The sequence below is a fragment of the Alosa alosa genome, chromosome 22 (assembly GCF_017589495.1).
Source record: "Alosa alosa isolate M-15738 ecotype Scorff River chromosome 22, AALO_Geno_1.1, whole genome shotgun sequence".
Taxonomy (NCBI): Eukaryota; Metazoa; Chordata; class Actinopteri; order Clupeiformes; family Clupeidae; genus Alosa; species Alosa alosa.
The window spans coordinates 3561541-3580866 of NC_063210.1; the positions used below are offsets into that span (position 1 = coordinate 3561541).

The window sequence follows — 19326 nt, forward strand, 5'->3', positions numbered from 1 at the left end:
AAAGGAACTTAATTATGAGTGTGGACAAAAGAAGTCTTTCCACAGTACTTTCAGAAAATGGCTTTCTGAAAGTTATTTGCCTTTCACTCCGTTTAAAAAACATGCTATTCCACAGTTCTTCACTGACGCTTGATGTTTTCTTGGTGATGTGGAGTAAAGGAAGGTTCCCTCGAAAATCCCTGCTGAGCTGCTGGCATAGAACATAGCTGTTTGCTCCATTTTAAATTATTCAGGCAAACTATTCTAAGGTTACTACCCATAGTGGCTTCCAATGCAACCCATTGTCAGTTTTTATTTTTTACCTCTCACACTTCATAGCATGACTGCAAAAGGTTGCAGAGCATTTAACAATAACCCATGTTTAAGTACTGTTGCAGAGGTCTGACACAGGGATTAATGAACTGAGCAAATTTGTTCTGTGAAATAAACAGTTAAAATGTAGCTTACTGAAAGAGACACAGATCACTAAGCCAATCACATATTATATAGCAAACATGAGGCTCATCTCAAGGTGTGATAAGTCTCTTGTGTCATGGAATGAAAATCGAATTAATAGGATTAAGTAGGACGCCATGTCCCCCAGCATCCAATTTAACGCCCTGACTGTCAAAATAAAAACAGAGCTTAGAGTCTGAGCTACCCAAAATTTTGTCCCAAATAATAAACATTTATCTGCTAGACTAAGATCACTTGCTCACTTACTACAGAGCTCAGGGAAACTTGTGTCTTCCTTAACAAGTGTTATAGATCTAATAGGTACTGTGTCATTGGGGATTTGCAAAGCCATTACAATGTGATATGCAATACCTGCTAACCACCTTGTCAATAGCACCTCCTTGTCCCTCTCACTTTGGCCTTTGATTCAGCTTCTGAGCCAGATGTGTGTCCTAGGTGCTCTGATGATGGGTGTGTGGTTGGCTGACGTATGGTTCCTCTCCAGCCTCTCCCTGTGACGATTGGAATACGTTGTCACTTTTTAAACTTTGAACAGAATTCAAACATATATCTCTTGTCCAGTCCATGCATTCAGAAACCGAAAGATCAGAAACACACTTCTAGAGACCTTATATGTACTCAGGGCTGATGCAGACATTCTATTAAAGGTCAACACAAAGGGACAAGAGATGCCAACAGTGGATTCTGTTGTGTGTATTTGCCAAAATAATTTATTCCGATACACTTATCAGTGGGGCTTCTGTCTTTTCCCTTGTTTAGTCTATCGAGAAATGAAAGTGGAGACAGACAATGAAAGACAGACTTGTGTAAATGGTAAAGAGCTACTTACATTATGCCGACTGACTTTATATCTGTAAGTGAGGATTTCAGGACAGTGAATAGTAATATCTGACATACACCAGCCTCATTTATGTCCATTTGGATGCTGTATGCTATTGTCAAAGATTCTGGAGATATATTGATCCTGTTGGCTGGATAAGAATTCAGTTCATTCTCAGACCTCTGTCAATATGCGGAAAATCCATAGAATGGTCTTGGCTACCTCCATGGGACATTTTTATAGTTAGCGAATGGGCTAACATTCAGCAGGTTAAAATAAGGAATGAAAAATTGTGCCTTTCTTGTGACAATGTCCACCTCTAATAATTCATAAATTACTGGTGTCACATAAAAGCTCAAGGATGGGGAAACACAAAACTAACAGAAGATAAGTATTGGTATTAGCATGACCGTATTTGTTCAGAAATGGATTGGGCTGTCATTCCAAGATAAATTATGAGCTGTACCTAATCTTGCTCTAAGTTTGTGAGGTGACACTATCTGAGACTGTCTATATTAAATTGCATCAACCCTGCACATATTTAAACAGATTTGTGTAATACAAGTGTCAGTCAAACAAGATAAAGCTGGTTTAAAAATCGAATGGAGAAACTTCCTTAAGTGAATGTTTTTTCTCCCCACAGCATCTCTGTCTCACTGAACATAGTGGTTTCAGGACAGGGCAACCACAAACAATTGCATCTATCTGTGTGTGTGTGTGTGTGTGTGTGTGTGTGTGTCCAAGCAATAGAGAATCTTTAAAACAACTGACATTACAGTAATTACAGAGTTTTGGTCCAAAAGTTTCCTCAATGAAGGCATCCAAAAGCTTGTAAACACCACCATCAGCCCAGCTGGCACTGATAGAAGCCTGCTAACATGCTATGTGGTGTCTGGCACTGTTATACTGTTGAAGTTTCTCTACATATATTGTGTTCTGACCTTGAGCAAAAATCTAAATAGCTTGTAGCCTGCACTGCTAGAGGGAACAGCTGATAACTGACATTTTTACTTGAAGTTTTTTTTGTAGTATCCAACCCACAGCTGAAAAGCTAACTAAAGATCACTGTTCGGATGATGAGGTCACACCATTTTTTACTATGTATTTACTTTTGAATACCTCTAAAAAGAACCTACTTACCTCACAGAGAGGACCTGGACAGTGTGTAGGCCTTTCATTAAATGAAAGAGAAAACTGTTAGACATATAATACATCTAATTAAAGAGGACTGCTAAAAACAGAACACCCCACTGGGTAAGCCAGTGCCGTGATTATGCATTTTTCTGTTGAAGACATTTTTGGAATTTAGGCCTATATATTTTTTTTCTGATTTCTCATTAGACTTAAAAGTCTACGGAATTCTTCAGGGAACATAAAAGCATTCTGGAGCTATGTATAGCAGCCTCCCATGGCAATTTCTGCAAATGCATGAACATGAATGGACATACTCCCACTGGTTATAAGGCCTTAGCAATCTACACAGTCTTAATTAACCCCAACCTGGAAAACTTGAAGTGTTGAAATGTTATGATGACCAGGGGTCTAGTGGTAAAATAAGAGGTGGGTAAACTATCAATTCTGTGATCACGGTAAGGTGGACTGCGCCATGTGGTAGCGGGTTTATAAAAAAGACATTCAGAAAATGTTTGATGAAGGTGTCGGTTATTGTCCAATGTTTATAACAATGGTTCCTAGAGTGTTGTAATTGGTGAATAAACTATTTTGAGAACTCTAATAAGAGGTGGATAAACTCTATTTCTGAAATTTCAGAGGTGGATTCAGAGGTGTTTACTTGCGTTTAGCCTCCACTACATCCCTGATGATGACATAATATGTGTCACGGCTGTGTGTCTATGGACAGCATATGGCTTTTTAGGGCAGGAGGACATTTCCTGAGGAGACAAACGAAACAGAACTTCGGGTGTTTGCTACATTCAGATGGACTTGATTTCATTATTCGATTATTGATTTCCACTGTCCCTGCACATTGTGCATGGATTTCAAACCTGGAGAACAGAAAAATTCCTCCATTTGACAAAAGTGCCCTCATTGTTAACTTAACACTGCCCCCTGGTGGCTGGCCTCTCAATCACTATTAACTCATCTGAATACTTTTCTAATCTCAAGACTTGATAATAAGTGTCTTTTCAGGCATTTGAAGGTTTAAGTTTTCTTTTCATTAACGTGGCGTCTGCTGCATATGCCATTATACGTCTTATTTGCTTCTTTGTAGATTTTCACATTGTGTAATGAACTTTGAGTGTTGATGAAAAAGTCTCATTTCCATGAAATATCACTTTTTAACCACCACTATTTTTGTCCACCATGTGTTACAGTATTACAATTCTAGTCAGCTGTCATCTGGCAACATCTACCATCAAAAGGAAAAAAGGAGGATTCATACACATTCATAAGCCTGTGAAAAAGACTGCATAGTTGATTTTGGAGAGGTTAAAATGAACCTCTTGAAAGCGTCATGACAAACAATTACATGCTACTAATGCAGCCGATGTGATAACCGCCTAACCTGGTATTACTGTGCAGCAGAGCATTTAGAATTAAAGAACATGGATATTGTAGGTATACCAGTGGTTAATCAATTTTCAGCCTTTCATTGGCCTAGCCTGAAAGACAGAATAACAATAGACAAAGATAGGCCTGTCGGAAAACATACTCCCCAAGATGGCATATAAACACACTAACACCGATATATGCAAACCATAATAGATAAAGGACAAGGGCATTTATGGTTATGGGCTAATCCTTTGATGCAACACTGTCTCTTTTCAAATGGCTTCTTGATAAAGAGTTCCATCCTCCTATTTAAAGCAACACCAAAGAGTTTTTTGTACCTTAAAATAATGTTTAAAAAATAGTTTCAGTGGTTCATCAACTTGTAAGGGTGAACGGCACTTCTGCATTCACATCACAGCCCTCTATCGGCTATAACCGCACTATGTAAGTTTGCCAGATCGGGTAGCGGATCTGTAGTTCGATGAAATGAGACATAAGAAACTACAAATTTGACTTGCGTTTGATGTCGCAATACATCGTACTTTCATAAATCATGCAACATATTCTACCTTGTCTGTGGACATTGTTATTTGCAAAGCCGTTGCTGGATAAACAAATAGCGTGCGTGCGACAGAGGGAAAGTTATTTGGTGTTGCTTTAATGTTCCGACTAGATTCTGCACTTCACATCTACACAGCCGACAGCCTGGAGCACTGTCACTCCAAAACTCCTCTACATCAACCTGCCCCAGCTGAATATTCACCCTACCTGTCATTGGATCACTAACTAGTTGACAGAGTATCTGCTGATGGAGTCTCACCTGCCATGATTCAATATACTCTACACAACCTGTAAGCAAAGGTACACCACAATCCTGCATCTTCGCCTCTTGGAATTTAACTGACTCTACTATTTTACTGACAAGTCAGTGATTTTCCTTGACTTACAGGATGAAAATCCCCAGACTGGTTGAAAGTCATGGTGTCCAGCCCACCACCATACTTTCTATTTGCCTCACATTGTCTCCACATTATCTGCACCTGCCATGTTGTCACAGCACTTTTTTTTCTGTTCCTGCATGTGTTGAATTAAAGGGAAACTTGGCAGGATTCCCCCCTCTGCTGGAGAAATTGTGCATTATGCTATTTCAAACTGTGGAAAAAGGTAACGATAAAGCACATGGATTTGTTTACAAGCTTAGCGAACGGTTAGCATAAGTTTGGTTACGATGTTACAAGGTAAGAAACACGATTTAAAACGAGTTTCTTGTTTCTCACTTCTCTTTCCGGGACGGTAAGTCTCAATGTTGCAAGGTTGGTTTTCCGCCTGGGGACGCTAAGCGCAGCGGGGAAAGTCACCATTTTTACAGGAACAGGTCATTTAACCATCCAAATGATTTCTAAACGGGTTTATTACGTTGAAATAGTTGCCAAGTTCTCCTTTAAACAGCAGCAGATGTTCGTTAAGATGATAGTTCACAGTAGCATGCAAATATATCTGCTAAAAGGCTGGGAAGATTGTACTGGGAATCCAGATGAGTTTGTTTTGAGTTAAATTCCAATATCCTGATTCTGAAAATTCTGAAGATTCTTTCACCAACTGGCTTTAGAGAGGTTTGTGTATGAAATGATTTGTAGGTCTGTGAGACTGCATAAATCTAACAAGTGGCTATGTAAATTTGAGGGGTTCAGGACTTAAAACTGATATTAAAACCTTTGATAATGATATTGAGTCTCTCCTCTGTATTACAGTGTTACTTCGTGTTGTTACTCAACATGTTGCACTGCTTTTATACAATACTATTACCCTGCTGGCACCTTAAGACCCTGTGATACATTTTCAATAGCTTGAGATTTTGCATCTAAAAGATCATTTCAGACCAGGAGATTGATGGTTAATAAAGTAGGCCTATGTCCAAAACTATAATAAAAATGTGTACATTATGTTACAGCCATAAACTGAAGATAATGATTTTATGTGTTTTCATTTGTTCTGTTGTTCTGTTATCTGTGATGTTTTCAATTTGGTTTCCACCTAAATGTGAGATTTTGCAAATATGACATATTTCCCAATTTGAATTAATCACTTGAATAATTGTATTGGGATATGTTGACGGGATACACAGAGAGGAGACAACTCTAACAAGGGGATACTCAGTCAGCAAACATTCAGATACCACTTTATTTAATTCAACACATTATCAGAACTAAGCATTTCAAGTGGTTAAATTCACATCTGTTCATAAAACGTCATATGAAAACGCAAGTCCAAGACCTCGGACTGATTCCAGGTGAAGCCTTGTGTTGTTTTATCATAATCATTTAGTAGCTTGTCCTGCAGGGGGCACTCTTTGAGGGGGGAAATGTCCTGCTTCTTTTTCATGCTTAACTGTTCCAAACTCATAGGGCCCCAATCAGTAGGCTTTAAACTTCACAATTCAGCTGTAAATTGCACGGCCATGTGTACCCTGATTGTTATTGAAGTATTTTAATCTGTAAATGTGCAATACATAGGTTGCTATGTGAAAGAGTGTTAAGAAAGAGCTTAATAACATTTTACTCGTTGTATTTTGGCGTTCAAATTTGATCTTGGACACTGGACACCCAACAAATCAAGGCATTTCAAGAAATAGGCTATTCCAGTCAGACAGCAAGGCTAACTGTTGGCAGCTATCTACCCTTCCAATAAACTAAATCTGTAGCCGATTTGTCAATGCACAGTGGGTAACGATGACCCGCCTATGCAAGGGACTGTGATAAAGATTTAGCCTAACGTTATTTAAGAATAATGATAATTGAGGGGAAATAACATGGATGTCGGCCTATGTAGGCTAGCACTGAAATTCACCACATGAAATGAAATCACACGTTGGGTGTTTGCAGGACTGCTGACACCCAAAGGAACAATAAGCTGTTGCCAGGTGTCTGGGAAAACGTGTGTTTTAACCACTGTTTATCTTTCTTTACCCTCACTGTAATTGTTCTCCTGGCTGCCAGTCTTGATGGCCATGATATTAGTTTAATTGCTTTGATTTGTTTTAGTTCGCGTACATATAAATCTTTATCCTCACTGTTAGCATGATCCTCAGGCTGGCTTCCTCATCCTGGCTGTAGCTTTAACTATGATTTGTTTTAGTTACCCTACCATTGTTGTTAGGCTAGCCTATATAAATATATAGGATAATATATATATATAAAGGTCTACCCACGTGTAGGCCTACTTCAGACATCGTGGCTTTTAGCTCAATCCAGTGGAATAAAATGTCTCGCTCATAGTAATTTCTCACCTGCAAAATCGTTTGAATGCATTTCCAACATGATTTCCAACCTTAAAAGCGGCGCGCTACAACCAGCTGGCTGGACACCTACTAGTCAGTGATTGTGACGCAAGTCTATGCGACTAAAAATAGCGAAAAGTCTGCCGGGAAATGTAGTTTAGCATCTATAGTCTCTCCTAAGCGCTCAAGTCAAGTTCATTAGGCTACTGTCATTTAATAGTACGTCAGAAATTAAAAACAGAGGTTAATGCTATGGATTATATACATCGCTGTGTTTTACATCATTCTGTTTAAAACCATGACCAATGCAAAGGTCCGCTAAGGAGGCGGGATTTCATCGCTCTACCCTGGGAATGAACAGAATGAAGAATGAGCAGAGGCAGCCTTTAGAAAAGTGTCTATTAAGTGACGTCACTGTATCATGTCGACTGGCGATGTGCGCCATCTTGAAAAGAAATAAAATCACGGGCAATTCTGGTTGCTCTGATTCTCTAGACTAATCACTTTTCTTCTGTATCAGTAACCCTGTAATCCTCACGAAATTACTATAATAAGGTTCGGAATAACCCCCATTGACGCCAGTTTTGCTGCAGAACGAAGCAATGGCAGGTAAGGTTGCAAACTTTGTAGGCGGGGGCCCAGTTCTGTCTTCTCACATACCAGGGCGGCCTACCAGCACTGCAAGTTCATTAGCAGCTAACAAGTTAGCTAGCTAGCAAAGTGACTCCACATTATATCAAACCTCAAGCTCACGAGACCATAAACCAACATGTTTGGCATAGATGCAAGTTCATTGAAGAGTTTTATCCACTGTTAAGTCTATACTGAACGTGTCTTAAAGTTAAGTCGTGTGTTGCTTTCAAGGTGTCGGAGGAGGGAACGATTTCCAGTGGTGTTTCTCTCAAGTGAAAGGAGCGATAGACGAGGATGTGGCGGAAGGTAAGTTGACGTTAATTAAGAGCTATTTGCTTCATGTCCGATATTTTCCATTTAGGACTTTTACACAAGTCTTTCGTTACCTTAGGGGATGCCTCGACTGAAACGTTTATTGATGCTTGTGGTGCACTGATGAACATGTCTGTGTTTATTAGCTAGCTAATGTTAGCTATCGATGCCACTTGCTTTGCCAATGCCATCATGGAGCAGCTAGCTGGCTAACTCATTGGCTAGCAGGTACTGCATAGATCTCCTCCACGGTCTGGAGCGTAATCTTGGTCGCTAGCTAGCAAGTAAACGTTAGCTCATAGCTAATCACATCTTCCTAAGATACTCGGCGGTAGCTAGCTAGCCCGTTTACTTGTTCAGCGGGTCTTGTTTTATCTCAGCTTTGCTAGTGAGTTGCCTTCAATTAGTCGTTGAGCTAGTTGGGTACTAGGAATTTATGATGTCTATGGGATGCGTCAAGATTTCAGAATTGATAGCTGGCAAGCTATGTGAAGCTTGAGTGGTTATCATTTACATTGTCGGAACAGCTTGACGGGCCTATGAATGTTCTCCCTTCCTGAATCGGATATGTGCGGATGTGGAGTGGCGATGGTGCTGGATGTGCAGCCATCATAACGGAGTGCCAGAGAACATGAGCAAGTGGCTGTCCCTTCGCTGTTCTTTGACGTTTGGCGATTGCTGACACTAACATGGTGGATCTTCGCTCCTTATCCTAGAACAGATCCCTGATTATGTTGGTGAGAAGTGTTATTAATCAAGTCATTTGATTGATGCAATATGTTCTGCTGTGTGCCTGAGCTGCTGTCTGTAGTCTGAGCTGCCGTGATGCATCACAAATGTCACGACCCAATGTCTGCCCATCAATATGTTTGCACATCTGCAAATGGTTCACTGAAAGGACACAGATAACTGTTAATCGCGTACACTATGTCTTTTGCTAATCATTTCAGGATTTTGAACTAGTACCTCTTGAGTGTTCAATAGCAAGGTCTTCAATGTTAAATGTATAGTGGTGATGTTTGCTAGGAAAGGCATTATGTGCTTTACACGTCATGGTTACATGTAATATGTGGTTAATCATAACTTGTGATCACTTGTGTGATCTTGATTTAAGATGCCCTCTGTCATGTCATATTGACAGTGGCTGAATAGCTACTCTGATTCGTTCAAATATGGAATGTTTTGTCCATCTGTCATTTTCTGCCCGAAACTATGGCACTGTTGTAATTTACACCGTTCAAATGACCATATATCACTTTGGGCACTCCATATAGTTTTAGTTCTGGAAAACGGGTACCAAGTTCTTAAAGGAATGCATCAATTCAAGTTCTGTATGAAGCAGTAATAGTTGGAAATGAACAAACACCATGTCATTTCAACTCAACAGATGCAGTGATGCACATAAGTGGGCTTGTCACACAACGATGGGTACATAAGCTCTTCAGCCATACCACACAGATTTATTAAGCGTTGCCTGGATAGCTGCCCCAGTAATGTACTCCAGCATGGCTGAAGAGATGCCAAGCAAAGTTAGTGTGCCGCATAAAGAGATCATTGTACTTTGTCATTTGTGGAATTGAATTGCTGTGTTGTAGCAGCCGAGTTCACGATTTTGTTGAGACGATCGTTTTGATTAGATGCTGGCTATGAGAGTTTGGGATGCAGATGAGATTGTGATGAAGTGGAGCAGATGCTGCTCCCCACCAGTAAGCACACAGGCAGTCCCCCCCTGCCCACACACACACACACACACTCTCTCTCTCTCTCTGTGCCAGTGCAGTATTAATAGCATTGGCAGTGCCAGTGAAATGTGGCACTACAGGAGAAACAGCCACACTCACACAGAAGAGGGAGAGGAAGAGAGAGAGAGAGAGAGAGAGAGAGAGAAAGAAAGAAAGAAGTGGGTGTCTTACTCAGTGGTCCTGCTGCCCCACCACCTACCCAGCCACGCACGCACGCACACACGCATGCACACACACACACACACACACACACACACACACCCTCCCTCCCTCCCTCCCTCCCTCCCTCCCCTCTCCCTCTCCAACATGAGGGAAGCCGCAGCTCAGGGCTGCTGCTCGTTGTTGTCGCGCCGCTTCGCCCCGCAGCTGCAGACGCCGCAGCCCCAGCCCCAGCCACAGCCTCTCCTCCCTGGCTCTTAAATCTGCCCCGGCAGCCTGCAGCACTAGCAGATGACAGCCGCAGCCTTTAAGCAAGGTATAATGGCCTCCCGCCGAGGGCCAGCATGGGTACGTGCGTCTCGCATCCTTCTGGAGAGGGAGGAGGAGGAGGAGGATTCCGCTTAGTAAGCTTGCATCCATGTCGTAATGCTGTGGTGTACTGTATTGTGGTTTTGTTTTTTTGCTGGTGTTTTTTCCTGAGTAGTGGCGGCACTGAAAACACTTTGGTGTTTTCTTTTCTTTAGTATCGGGTGTAGCTTTACTGATGAAGTATGTGAGTGCATACATTTTTAGTATGTGTTTGTTTTGATTGTGGTTATTTGTCAGGAGATACGGAGGAGGGTGGGTGCAATTGATTTTTGCTATTACGGTTCTCCCACCGTAAGCTGCATGGGCTGTTACAAAGCGAAGAGCGCTGATCTTAGATAAGACGGCAGCCTCTGTTTATGCAGAGTCACTTAAATGGACCGTGCTCCTCCTGCTGCACCCATGTACATTAGCTCTTTTGTTTTTTAGCGCTGAAAAGGTGTGGGCTGCCCCCCATCCCCACAACGGGTTGTTATTCAGCCAGCCTGTTTTCAGTGCTCCGGACAGGGCTGAGGTGACGGACGGCGTTAGTGGTGGTTAATGAGTAGGAACCTCTGGAAATGCAGTGTCCGATACAGCACAGTCATCACTTAATCTCTCACTTTCTGCACCATTGATCTGCACTGTGCATTTCACCTCTTTCAGCGGGACACTTGTGGCTGACATAAGTCCTGGTCTCCTGCAGTAGCCATCGCTACTATCAGGCATGTTTTCCTGAAGATTATATCTATGAAGCCTTTAAAAATGAGGGGGAATCCCTTGCCTCCTTACTGTTTTTGTTCACTGTATTTGTTTGTTATTCAATGGTCATTTTGTAATGCATGAATCAAGTGATAGTTTTCATGTAATAAAGTTGTTTTTTACAATTGTGTGCATGGATCAAGGGGTTTGAGACAAACATGGCCTTACTGTAGTGTGTTGTTACTGTACTTGGGCTAATTGTATGTTTAACAAAGACCATGCATGATTCTTTTTATTATTAGTAGTATTGTTTATTATTATTCTGTCTCAATAGCAGATAGTCCATATATGTTTGTAATGGTTTGTTATGATTTGGGTATCCCCTCATTGACAGAAGCCATTTGTGGATAACTGATCTGATTATACTCTAATTTAGAAGTAGCAGCAATACAAAATAAAATCAAAATCCAGAAAACCACATTTTTGCACTTTGTTGGTAATGTGTAGGCTGCAGGAAATCAATATTAGATAGACCAGAGCCATTGAGTCTCTGTATGGTGCTGGGATGGGCTGAAAACATCAGTTGAAAAGCCTACCTCCAATACAAAACAGCAACTTAGCCTGGTCAGCCATGTTCTATTTGAAGTGGTATGTCAGTTGACGGCTTGTTCGTTGCTCTTTTTAGCTGGCCGCCTCCTCTAGCATCTGATGAGTTGTGAAGGGACGTATTTGTTGTGTTCCCACAATAAAACCAATAGACGGCATGATGGCAACGCAGCACCTCTCTCTCCCGTACTCCTAAAGGCTGTATTCTGATGGGGATGCAGACGGACTTAACGCTTGTTGTTACATTATGGCCATGTAATGGAGAATTATAGCCTACCATCTAACCTGACACATTAACTATATATGACATTTATTGTAGAAAGCCCCAACATTATCGTGATTTACATTGATTAATAGTTCAAGATGAAGCAAGAGGCCTTTCCCCTCTATTAAAAAGACAATGTCAATATGCCAGTTTTCTCAGGCCCGTGTACAGGTACAGTAGTTTTACTTTGGAAATGAATGAAAGAAGCAGCACTTTTTTATGTCCATGGCATGCAAGAGCTCTAAATGCTACTATTTCTGAAGCACCTCAGTACCTTTGCAGTCAAGGCCAGCATATGTGCTGCCACTACAGTTGATATTCATGAAGACGCACCCACTCTATTTGGGCTAACGTTTTGTGCATTAAACATGTCCCCTGGTTTTAGGGACTGTTTTTTGTTGTTCAGCATTCCCAAAGTGAAGTGAAGCCTCGCACTGCCCAGAGTTTCGGTATTGGTTGCTACTGAAGGCAGACTACATATGTTCTGCAGTCAGATGTTTTCAAAAGAACCAGCTGTGGGAGACTACATTTAAAATGCTGTCGTAATGCTGAGGTGAATAAGAATTAGTGAAGTAATTAGCGTTAGAAAAGGTCAGCGTTTTCAGTTTAACAGTGTTCACAAACAGTTGTCAGATCCAGATATGTATCAACTTACCACCCAGTCTAAGTGGCTACTCTTGTGTTCTGTCTTCTTCAATGAGAGGATGATTAGTGAGAAGTGTGCTAAATATATCTCACAAAGGATTGGTGTGTCCAGAGCTGGCCTGGGGGCTCTCATGCAGGGGAGCACTTGCAGGCCCATCCTACTAATTGACTCAGTTTCAGGGAGGATGAGTCATGCTTGTTTGTGTCTCCTCTGGCTGGTCCTCAGAGGATATGATTGATGATAAGGCAAGGTTTAGGTGTTTCTGTGTGTGTGTGTGTGTGTGTGTGAGAGAGAGAGACAGACAGAGTGTGAGTGTCCATTTGATCTTCTGCTGCTGCTCAACTGGTAATGGACATACTTTGTCACAAATGTTGATCGTTCTTGGCCTAGATCATGAAAGTGTGTGTTAAAATAAGTTCAAAATAAGGAGTTATGTGAATCATGTTGGGGATAGTTATTTTGCAGTCACCTTTGCTTTGATATTGGAAGTGTTTGCGATTCCCATGAAAGGGTCAGGTCAAACAGTTGGAGGTGATCTGTTTTTAGAAGGCGACTGTTTCCATGTTTCCTCACAGAAAGAGTCCTCTGCATTAATGTAGGTCAGAGAACACCTGCTTACAAGTTCAGGCATTAGCATGAAGCTCGTCCACAGAGTGGTGAGGAATGTGGTGTACTTAGAAATTCCATCATAACGTTTCCCCTCAATGGAGGGAACAACCACTTATGCAAGCACATCCATATATGAAGAGCTATGTATTCACATAAGCCATAATTTACATTTGTGGAGTCATGCTTTTATTAACCAGGCGCTCATCCAACCATTCTGTTTTGCAGCGGACATTATCTCAACAGTTGAATTCAACTACTCGGGTGACCTATTAGCCACAGGAGACAAAGGGGGAAGAGTTGTCATATTTCAGCGGGAACAGGAGGTCAGTACGCTGTGGAATAGTACATGCACGTGTCCAACTACTACGTGTCCAATGTAACATTTGCCCCCGCTGGACCCTTGGGCCAGTGCATGATATTTATGCTGGCTCCTTGGATATATTTACTGGTTCAGAAAAAGTTACTTTTACACAAAACTCTTAATTTATTACATTGTAATGACTTCCCTCTGTATTTTAATAGCCTTACATGCTTAGCTTTAACCACTTAGCATCACATGGGAACTGAGCTGACTCGTGGTGGTGACTGGACAACCAACTTGGCTAACATGCTCTGTTACTTGCCTTGGACCAGGAAGCTATTGCTTATGCTAAACCCTGGAGCATAGCCCAAAAGAATTCAACACCATTACATTTAACTATCCTTGACATTATCCAAATTGATCTATAATCAAGATTGTAGATCTGTGCCAGTCACAGTAAGGCTGAATCCACCAGCTCCTAGTATTACCAATCATGCTATTTGTTTCACAGCATTTATGAAGCTGTGATTCTGTTTTGTAGTTTTGGAGACTTTGGGCTGAGGTTAGCCACCTCATATTCAAGGTATAATAAGCCCACCATGCCAGTTGTTGATATTGTTGTTGATGTTGAAAGTTGTTGATGCCCTCCAGACTGCATGTTGTAAACTGACATTCATTTGAGAGTTATTGATGAGTAAAATTGCTGGATTAAAATGGAATGTATGTTGAAAATTGTTTAGGTTATTGCTCATTCTGCATTTGTTTTTCTTCACCTCAAGAGTAAAAATCGACCACTCTCCAGAGGCGAATACAACGTGTACAGCACTTTCCAGAGTCATGAGCCAGAATTTGACTATTTGAAAAGCTTAGAAATTGAGGAGAAAATCAACAAAATCAGATGGCTGCCCCAACAGAATGCTGCTCACTTTCTGCTTTCTACAAATGGTGAGTCACCGAGGCCACCACCTCCAGCACTGCACAGCATCCTCCTTCACAGGTGCAGATGGTGATGGTAGGGAAGGTTGTCTACGGGTCATTTTCCATTTGATATTCTACTCCACACTCACTGCTTGCAAAAAAGTCACCCAAAAAGTTTTTTTTCTGTCTTAAGACCATTATGTTGGACTATTAAGTTTTACTTCCTCAAACTGAACGTACGATTTGCTGTCCTGTTTATTATGTGGATTTTTGGCAATTGTCAAGTATTTGTTACATTATTAACTGTTCAGTGTAAATGGGCCATAGTCAACATTCGCTACTGTAACTCATTATTTCTGATCACCTATTGTCTGTTGATTTCTACCATTATATGGTATAAAATGGTCCAAATATGAATCCCTCTTGAAGTCCAAATGGCTTGTCTGTTGTTTCAGATAAAACCATAAAGTTATGGAAAATCAGTGAAAGGGACAAAAGAGCAGAGGGGTACAACCTTAAAGATGAAGATGGGAGGCTGCGAGATCCTTTTAGAATCACATCACTACGGGTAGGCGTCTCTCCTCTTCACCACTGTGTGTTTTGTACTCCGTATTCTTGATGCAGATGGTGATGTTGATGAGTGATGTGTGTGTGCTGTTGCGGTACAGGTGCCAGTCTTGATGCCCATGGACCTCATGGTGGAGGCGAGCCCGCGGAGAATATTTGCGAACGCACACACATATCACATCAATTCCATTTCAGTAAATAGCGATCATGAAACGTACCTTTCTGCAGATGACCTAAGAATAAATCTATGGCACTTAGAAATCACAGATAGAAGTTTTAGTATCCTTTCACAACCAGCATATTCTGGAAGCTTGCTATGGGATTTTGATTACATTTGGTTTCACCGTGTTTATATAACATGCCTTGTACTGTATCACTTTGGTAAAATGTATATCTTGCTACCCTGGGGTCAGGTCTTCAGTCTATTTTCTGTTGTACAGTAAATCATGTTGCCCTGTTTGCTTGCTGCGCTTTCTCTCTTTCTGTGTCTGTATTTGGTTCCTTGACCGTCTGCCCTTCAGACATTGTAGATATAAAGCCTGCCAACATGGAGGAGTTGACGGAGGTCATCACTGCAGCCGAGTGCCACCCTCACCAGTGCAATGTATTTGTGTACAGTAGTAGCAAGGGCACGATCCGCCTGTGCGACATGCGTGCGTCTGCCCTCTGTGATAGACATAGCAAATGTAAGTGGCTCTCCGCCCCACACACACACACACACACACACATTCAGTCTACCCATTTCTGTCTTTCAGTCATTGGGGACTCAACTGAGCCCAGAGTCACAAAATGCACAAAAGCCAATGGAGAGAAAATAGGCAAAAGCATCAGACCCCACACTCCAAATTTGTTTGTTTTTTCAGTACTTTCCTTCTGTTTTATGTCAGCAAAGCTGAGTTTGGTGTTGCGTAATCCCAGCCCTTACATAATTAAATCTAGAGCTCTCTCTTTTGGCTCGGCGTCCGCTTCAGGGAAAGAGATAGAAATCTGTCATTCCTTCAGACACCGCTCATAGAAGAGCGCCTGCATAACTGGCAGTGTTGATATGGCCTGCAGATTCTAGGGCTATTGATCTAACAGTCGCCGTGTCTCGCTTGGCAGTGCAGTGCCGTGCTATGCCAGCTCATATTATCAGTTTGATTACTGAACCAGTTGTTGTCAAAACCACTGAATGCCTGGCTTATCAAATGCCAGGGAAAGATAGCTCTTGACCTGCGTGTTGCAACAGGAGATGTATGATCCATAAAGGTTGTTGTTTTATTGCTAAGGGCCTGGACCATAGAGTTGCGCAACACAAATACAGTATATCCAAGCATGAGTGCTCTTATTTTGAGTAAATACAATTTCTTTTGTCATTTTCCTGCCGTGTTTTTCATTTGGTTGGTTTGTTTGTGTGTGCGTGTCTGTGTGCAGTTTTTGAGGAGCCAGAGGACCCAAGCAGCAGGTCTTTCTTCTCGGAAATCATCTCCTCAATATCAGATGTGAAGTTCAGTCACAGTGGACGCTACATGATGACCCGAGACTATCTCTCAGTAAAAGTTTGGGACCTCAACATGGAGAACAGGCCAGTGGAGACGTACCAGGTACGCCAACATTCACCTCTGCTTCAGCTGCTCGGCCTTCACTCTAAGCTTCTCAGTCACGCATCACCGTGGGTCTGTACGAAATGGAAGGCAGCTGTCTGCTGCCTCGCTGCCTTCAGCTCTCTACCGAGTCACTTGCTGTAGCAGGCATCAAGGTACCGGCTACGAACTTTGTTTCGGACAGCCTAGCAAGATAGCAACACAGAGCGCCGTTGTCAGGATATCAGAAAGAAGAATAACGTAACGTTCGATTGCTCACAATAAAATAGAATTTTGGACGTTGAAGGCAGCATGAAGGATACATCTATGCTGCAACGAAGGTATCTTATAAGGCAGTAATTTTGATTCGGACCCTGTTAGATATCTTAAAAGGCTGCATTTTTTCTAGTTTCGTACGGGCCTTGTGTGTAATGTCTTATACACCCTCTGGGTTCCACTGTCACCTGAAGCAAGTCATTCCTTGTGGCTGAGGCTTTGACATCTCCATACTTTCTCTGCTGTACCTCCTTAGGTTCACGAATACCTCCGAAGCAAGCTGTGCTCGCTGTATGAGAATGACTGCATCTTTGACAAGTTTGAGTGCTGCTGGAATGGTTCTGACAGGTGAGGAACACATTGCAAAGTGACAGATGGCTGATGTCAGCACTAGAGTATGTGGAATACTAAACACTGCTACTCACTGAATGGCAGCATCATGTGGAGATATAAGCAGACTTTTATTTTAATGACCTTTTTTTTTTTTTTTTCCCTCTCCTCTCTCTCTCTCTCTCTCTCTCTCTCTCTGTCTCTCTGTCTCTTCCCGTCTCTCTGCAGTGCCATCATGACCGGCTCCTATAACAACTTCTTCAGGATGTTCGACAGGAACACCCGGAGAGACATCACGCTGGAGGCGTCCCGGGAGAACAGTAAACCACGTGCCATTCTGAAGCCCCGGAAGGTGTGCACCGGCGGCAAGAGGAAGAAGGACGAGATCAGTGTGGACAGCCTGGACTTCAATAAGAAGATCCTGCACACCGCTTGGCACCCCAAGGAGAACGTCATCGCTGTGGCCGCCACCAACAACCTGTATATATTCCAGGACAAAATCAACTAAAATAAGAGTGGAATAAAAAATATGAAAGAAAATTAAAACAGAAAAGAAAATATCGCCCTACCATCCCCTTCCAAATACGCCCCGCCCCCCGGCGCTGACCTGAGGACACAAATCTTGTACTTTGCATAGTTAAGCCTAGTCGTTAAATCTGTAAACGAAACAATGGCCTTTGTTGTCCTCCTAATGAAGAATTTGATGCACTTGTTTTCATGTGTAGCCGAGGGAGTTAAAAAAGACCGCCTGTTTCTTTCTTTCTTACCTTCTTTCCTTCTTATTTTTTATCTTTCTTTTCTTCTTTCCTTTCTCTCTCTGGGGGTCCCAAAATCCAGAACCTTCTCCCACCTTCCTCTCAACCCCACTCTACTCTGGTCTCATTGATCTCAAGAAGACAGCCCCACTCCACCCCAAAACGGGTTGAAGCCCATTTCACGGAGAGCACTCAAGAAGAGGCAGAAAACTGTCCCAAAGTTAAATCTATTTATTTGAGTTTGAGCCTACTTTTTTTAAATATTAAAAAACAATCGGCCAACAGAAATTTTGGAATTGCCCCCTTCCCCCTCAAGTTATGTGTAGTCTCTCCTCTGTATGCCTGGGCCTCTCTGAAATGACATTTGTTTGTTAATGCCTATTAACATTCCTCCTCTGGTCCACCGCTCAGGCCTTGGTGTTGACTTTTGAAGCACTTAACAGGTCTCCATTATGGTCAGTGGACAGTTGATGTTGTGATCCTTTTTTGTCTGATTTTTTTTTTGTTTTGTTTGTTTTTTGTTTTGTTTTCCTGTTTGTTTTTATTATTTTTTTTGTTTCATGTTTTACTCTCTTCTCCATTTCTCATGCATAGTAACATTTACTCACTGACTGTATCTAAATAACTACACCGTCTGGTGTCAACCACTTAATAAAAGTAACAAAAATTATGATGACGCGTTTTTACATTCTGAACTGGTGTGTATGGTTTTCTGTTTTGTTCTGTTTGTTTTGCATGTTATGTACATTGTAGATGGGGAGAGACGGTGGAAAATGTGAAACGTCACCCTGCTGACACCTCTAGGCTGCTTCAGGCATGTTTTTTTTTTCCTTCTTTTTTTCTTCACTAGGGAGAGATTCTCGATTCTCAGTAATGTACTACTTGAAGCTGCAGTTGCACTTTGGGAACGAGATCATTAGCTCTGATTTAAGTGTCAGTATTGTCTGTCAACGCTCTTAGATCCCGCTGAATTCTTTTTTTGTTTTTTCCTTTTTTTAAGTCCAGGATGATCATAGAGTACTTGTATTTTTTTAAGGGATATTGCAGCCTTAAACCTCTCCGTTATTGGGGAAGGGGACATTCATAACATACACGTGTAACCCTAACAAATATATGGTCTTGTCACATACTCTCACCCCTATCACCCCCCCTCCTGTCCTTGTGTAATCCCCAGCATTAAGTTTCTTTCTCTGTGCTTGTCCTCGTATTTGCTGCTAAACGTGGCTCTGTATATGGACACCTACAGGCGAGATCGGATGGTCTGCGCTAACCCCGGGCGACCGGGAGTGAAACGCCCAGTTACTCAATGCGGAGTGCCTCCCTCTCAAACAAAAAACGCTTGATTCCTTCTGGCCTATAGAAGTTGAATCAGCGTTATATGACACCAATTCAAAAGAAAGAGGAAAAAAAAAGTGCTGCTTGGGTTTCAACATGCAGCACTTAACACTGGTGTTGGATCACATAAAGAAAATGAGATGGAATAAATAACGGTTGAAAAGTACAAAGTTGTTGTATAGTTGGTTGTGACGCT

General features: G+C 41.8%; 1 protein-coding gene across 1 annotated transcript; it reads left to right on the top strand.

The window, feature by feature from the left end:
• Nucleotides 1-7480: 7480 nt before the first annotated feature.
• Nucleotides 7481-18490, top strand: ppp2r2d (protein phosphatase 2, regulatory subunit B, delta). The gene is made up of 10 exons (XM_048233554.1): nucleotides 7481-7676; nucleotides 7932-8006; nucleotides 13312-13409; nucleotides 14167-14332; nucleotides 14761-14873; nucleotides 14974-15151; nucleotides 15394-15558; nucleotides 16286-16455; nucleotides 16967-17058; nucleotides 17269-18490. Exons 1-10 carry the CDS (start codon nucleotides 7670-7672, stop codon nucleotides 17546-17548), a joined length of 1344 nt encoding a protein of 447 aa, XP_048089511.1. The 5' UTR covers nucleotides 7481-7669; the 3' UTR covers nucleotides 17549-18490.
• Nucleotides 18491-19326: the final 836 nt, after the last annotated feature.

Bases quoted from the DNA above. Each gene is read 5' to 3' on its own strand.
- ppp2r2d (XM_048233554.1), top strand. The intron at 8,007-13,311 runs GTAAGTTGACGT...TCTGTTTTGCAG, and splicing joins AGACGAGGATGTGGCGGAAG to CGGACATTATCTCAACAGTT. The intron at 13,410-14,166 runs GTCAGTACGCTG...CTTCACCTCAAG, and splicing joins TATTTCAGCGGGAACAGGAG to AGTAAAAATCGACCACTCTC.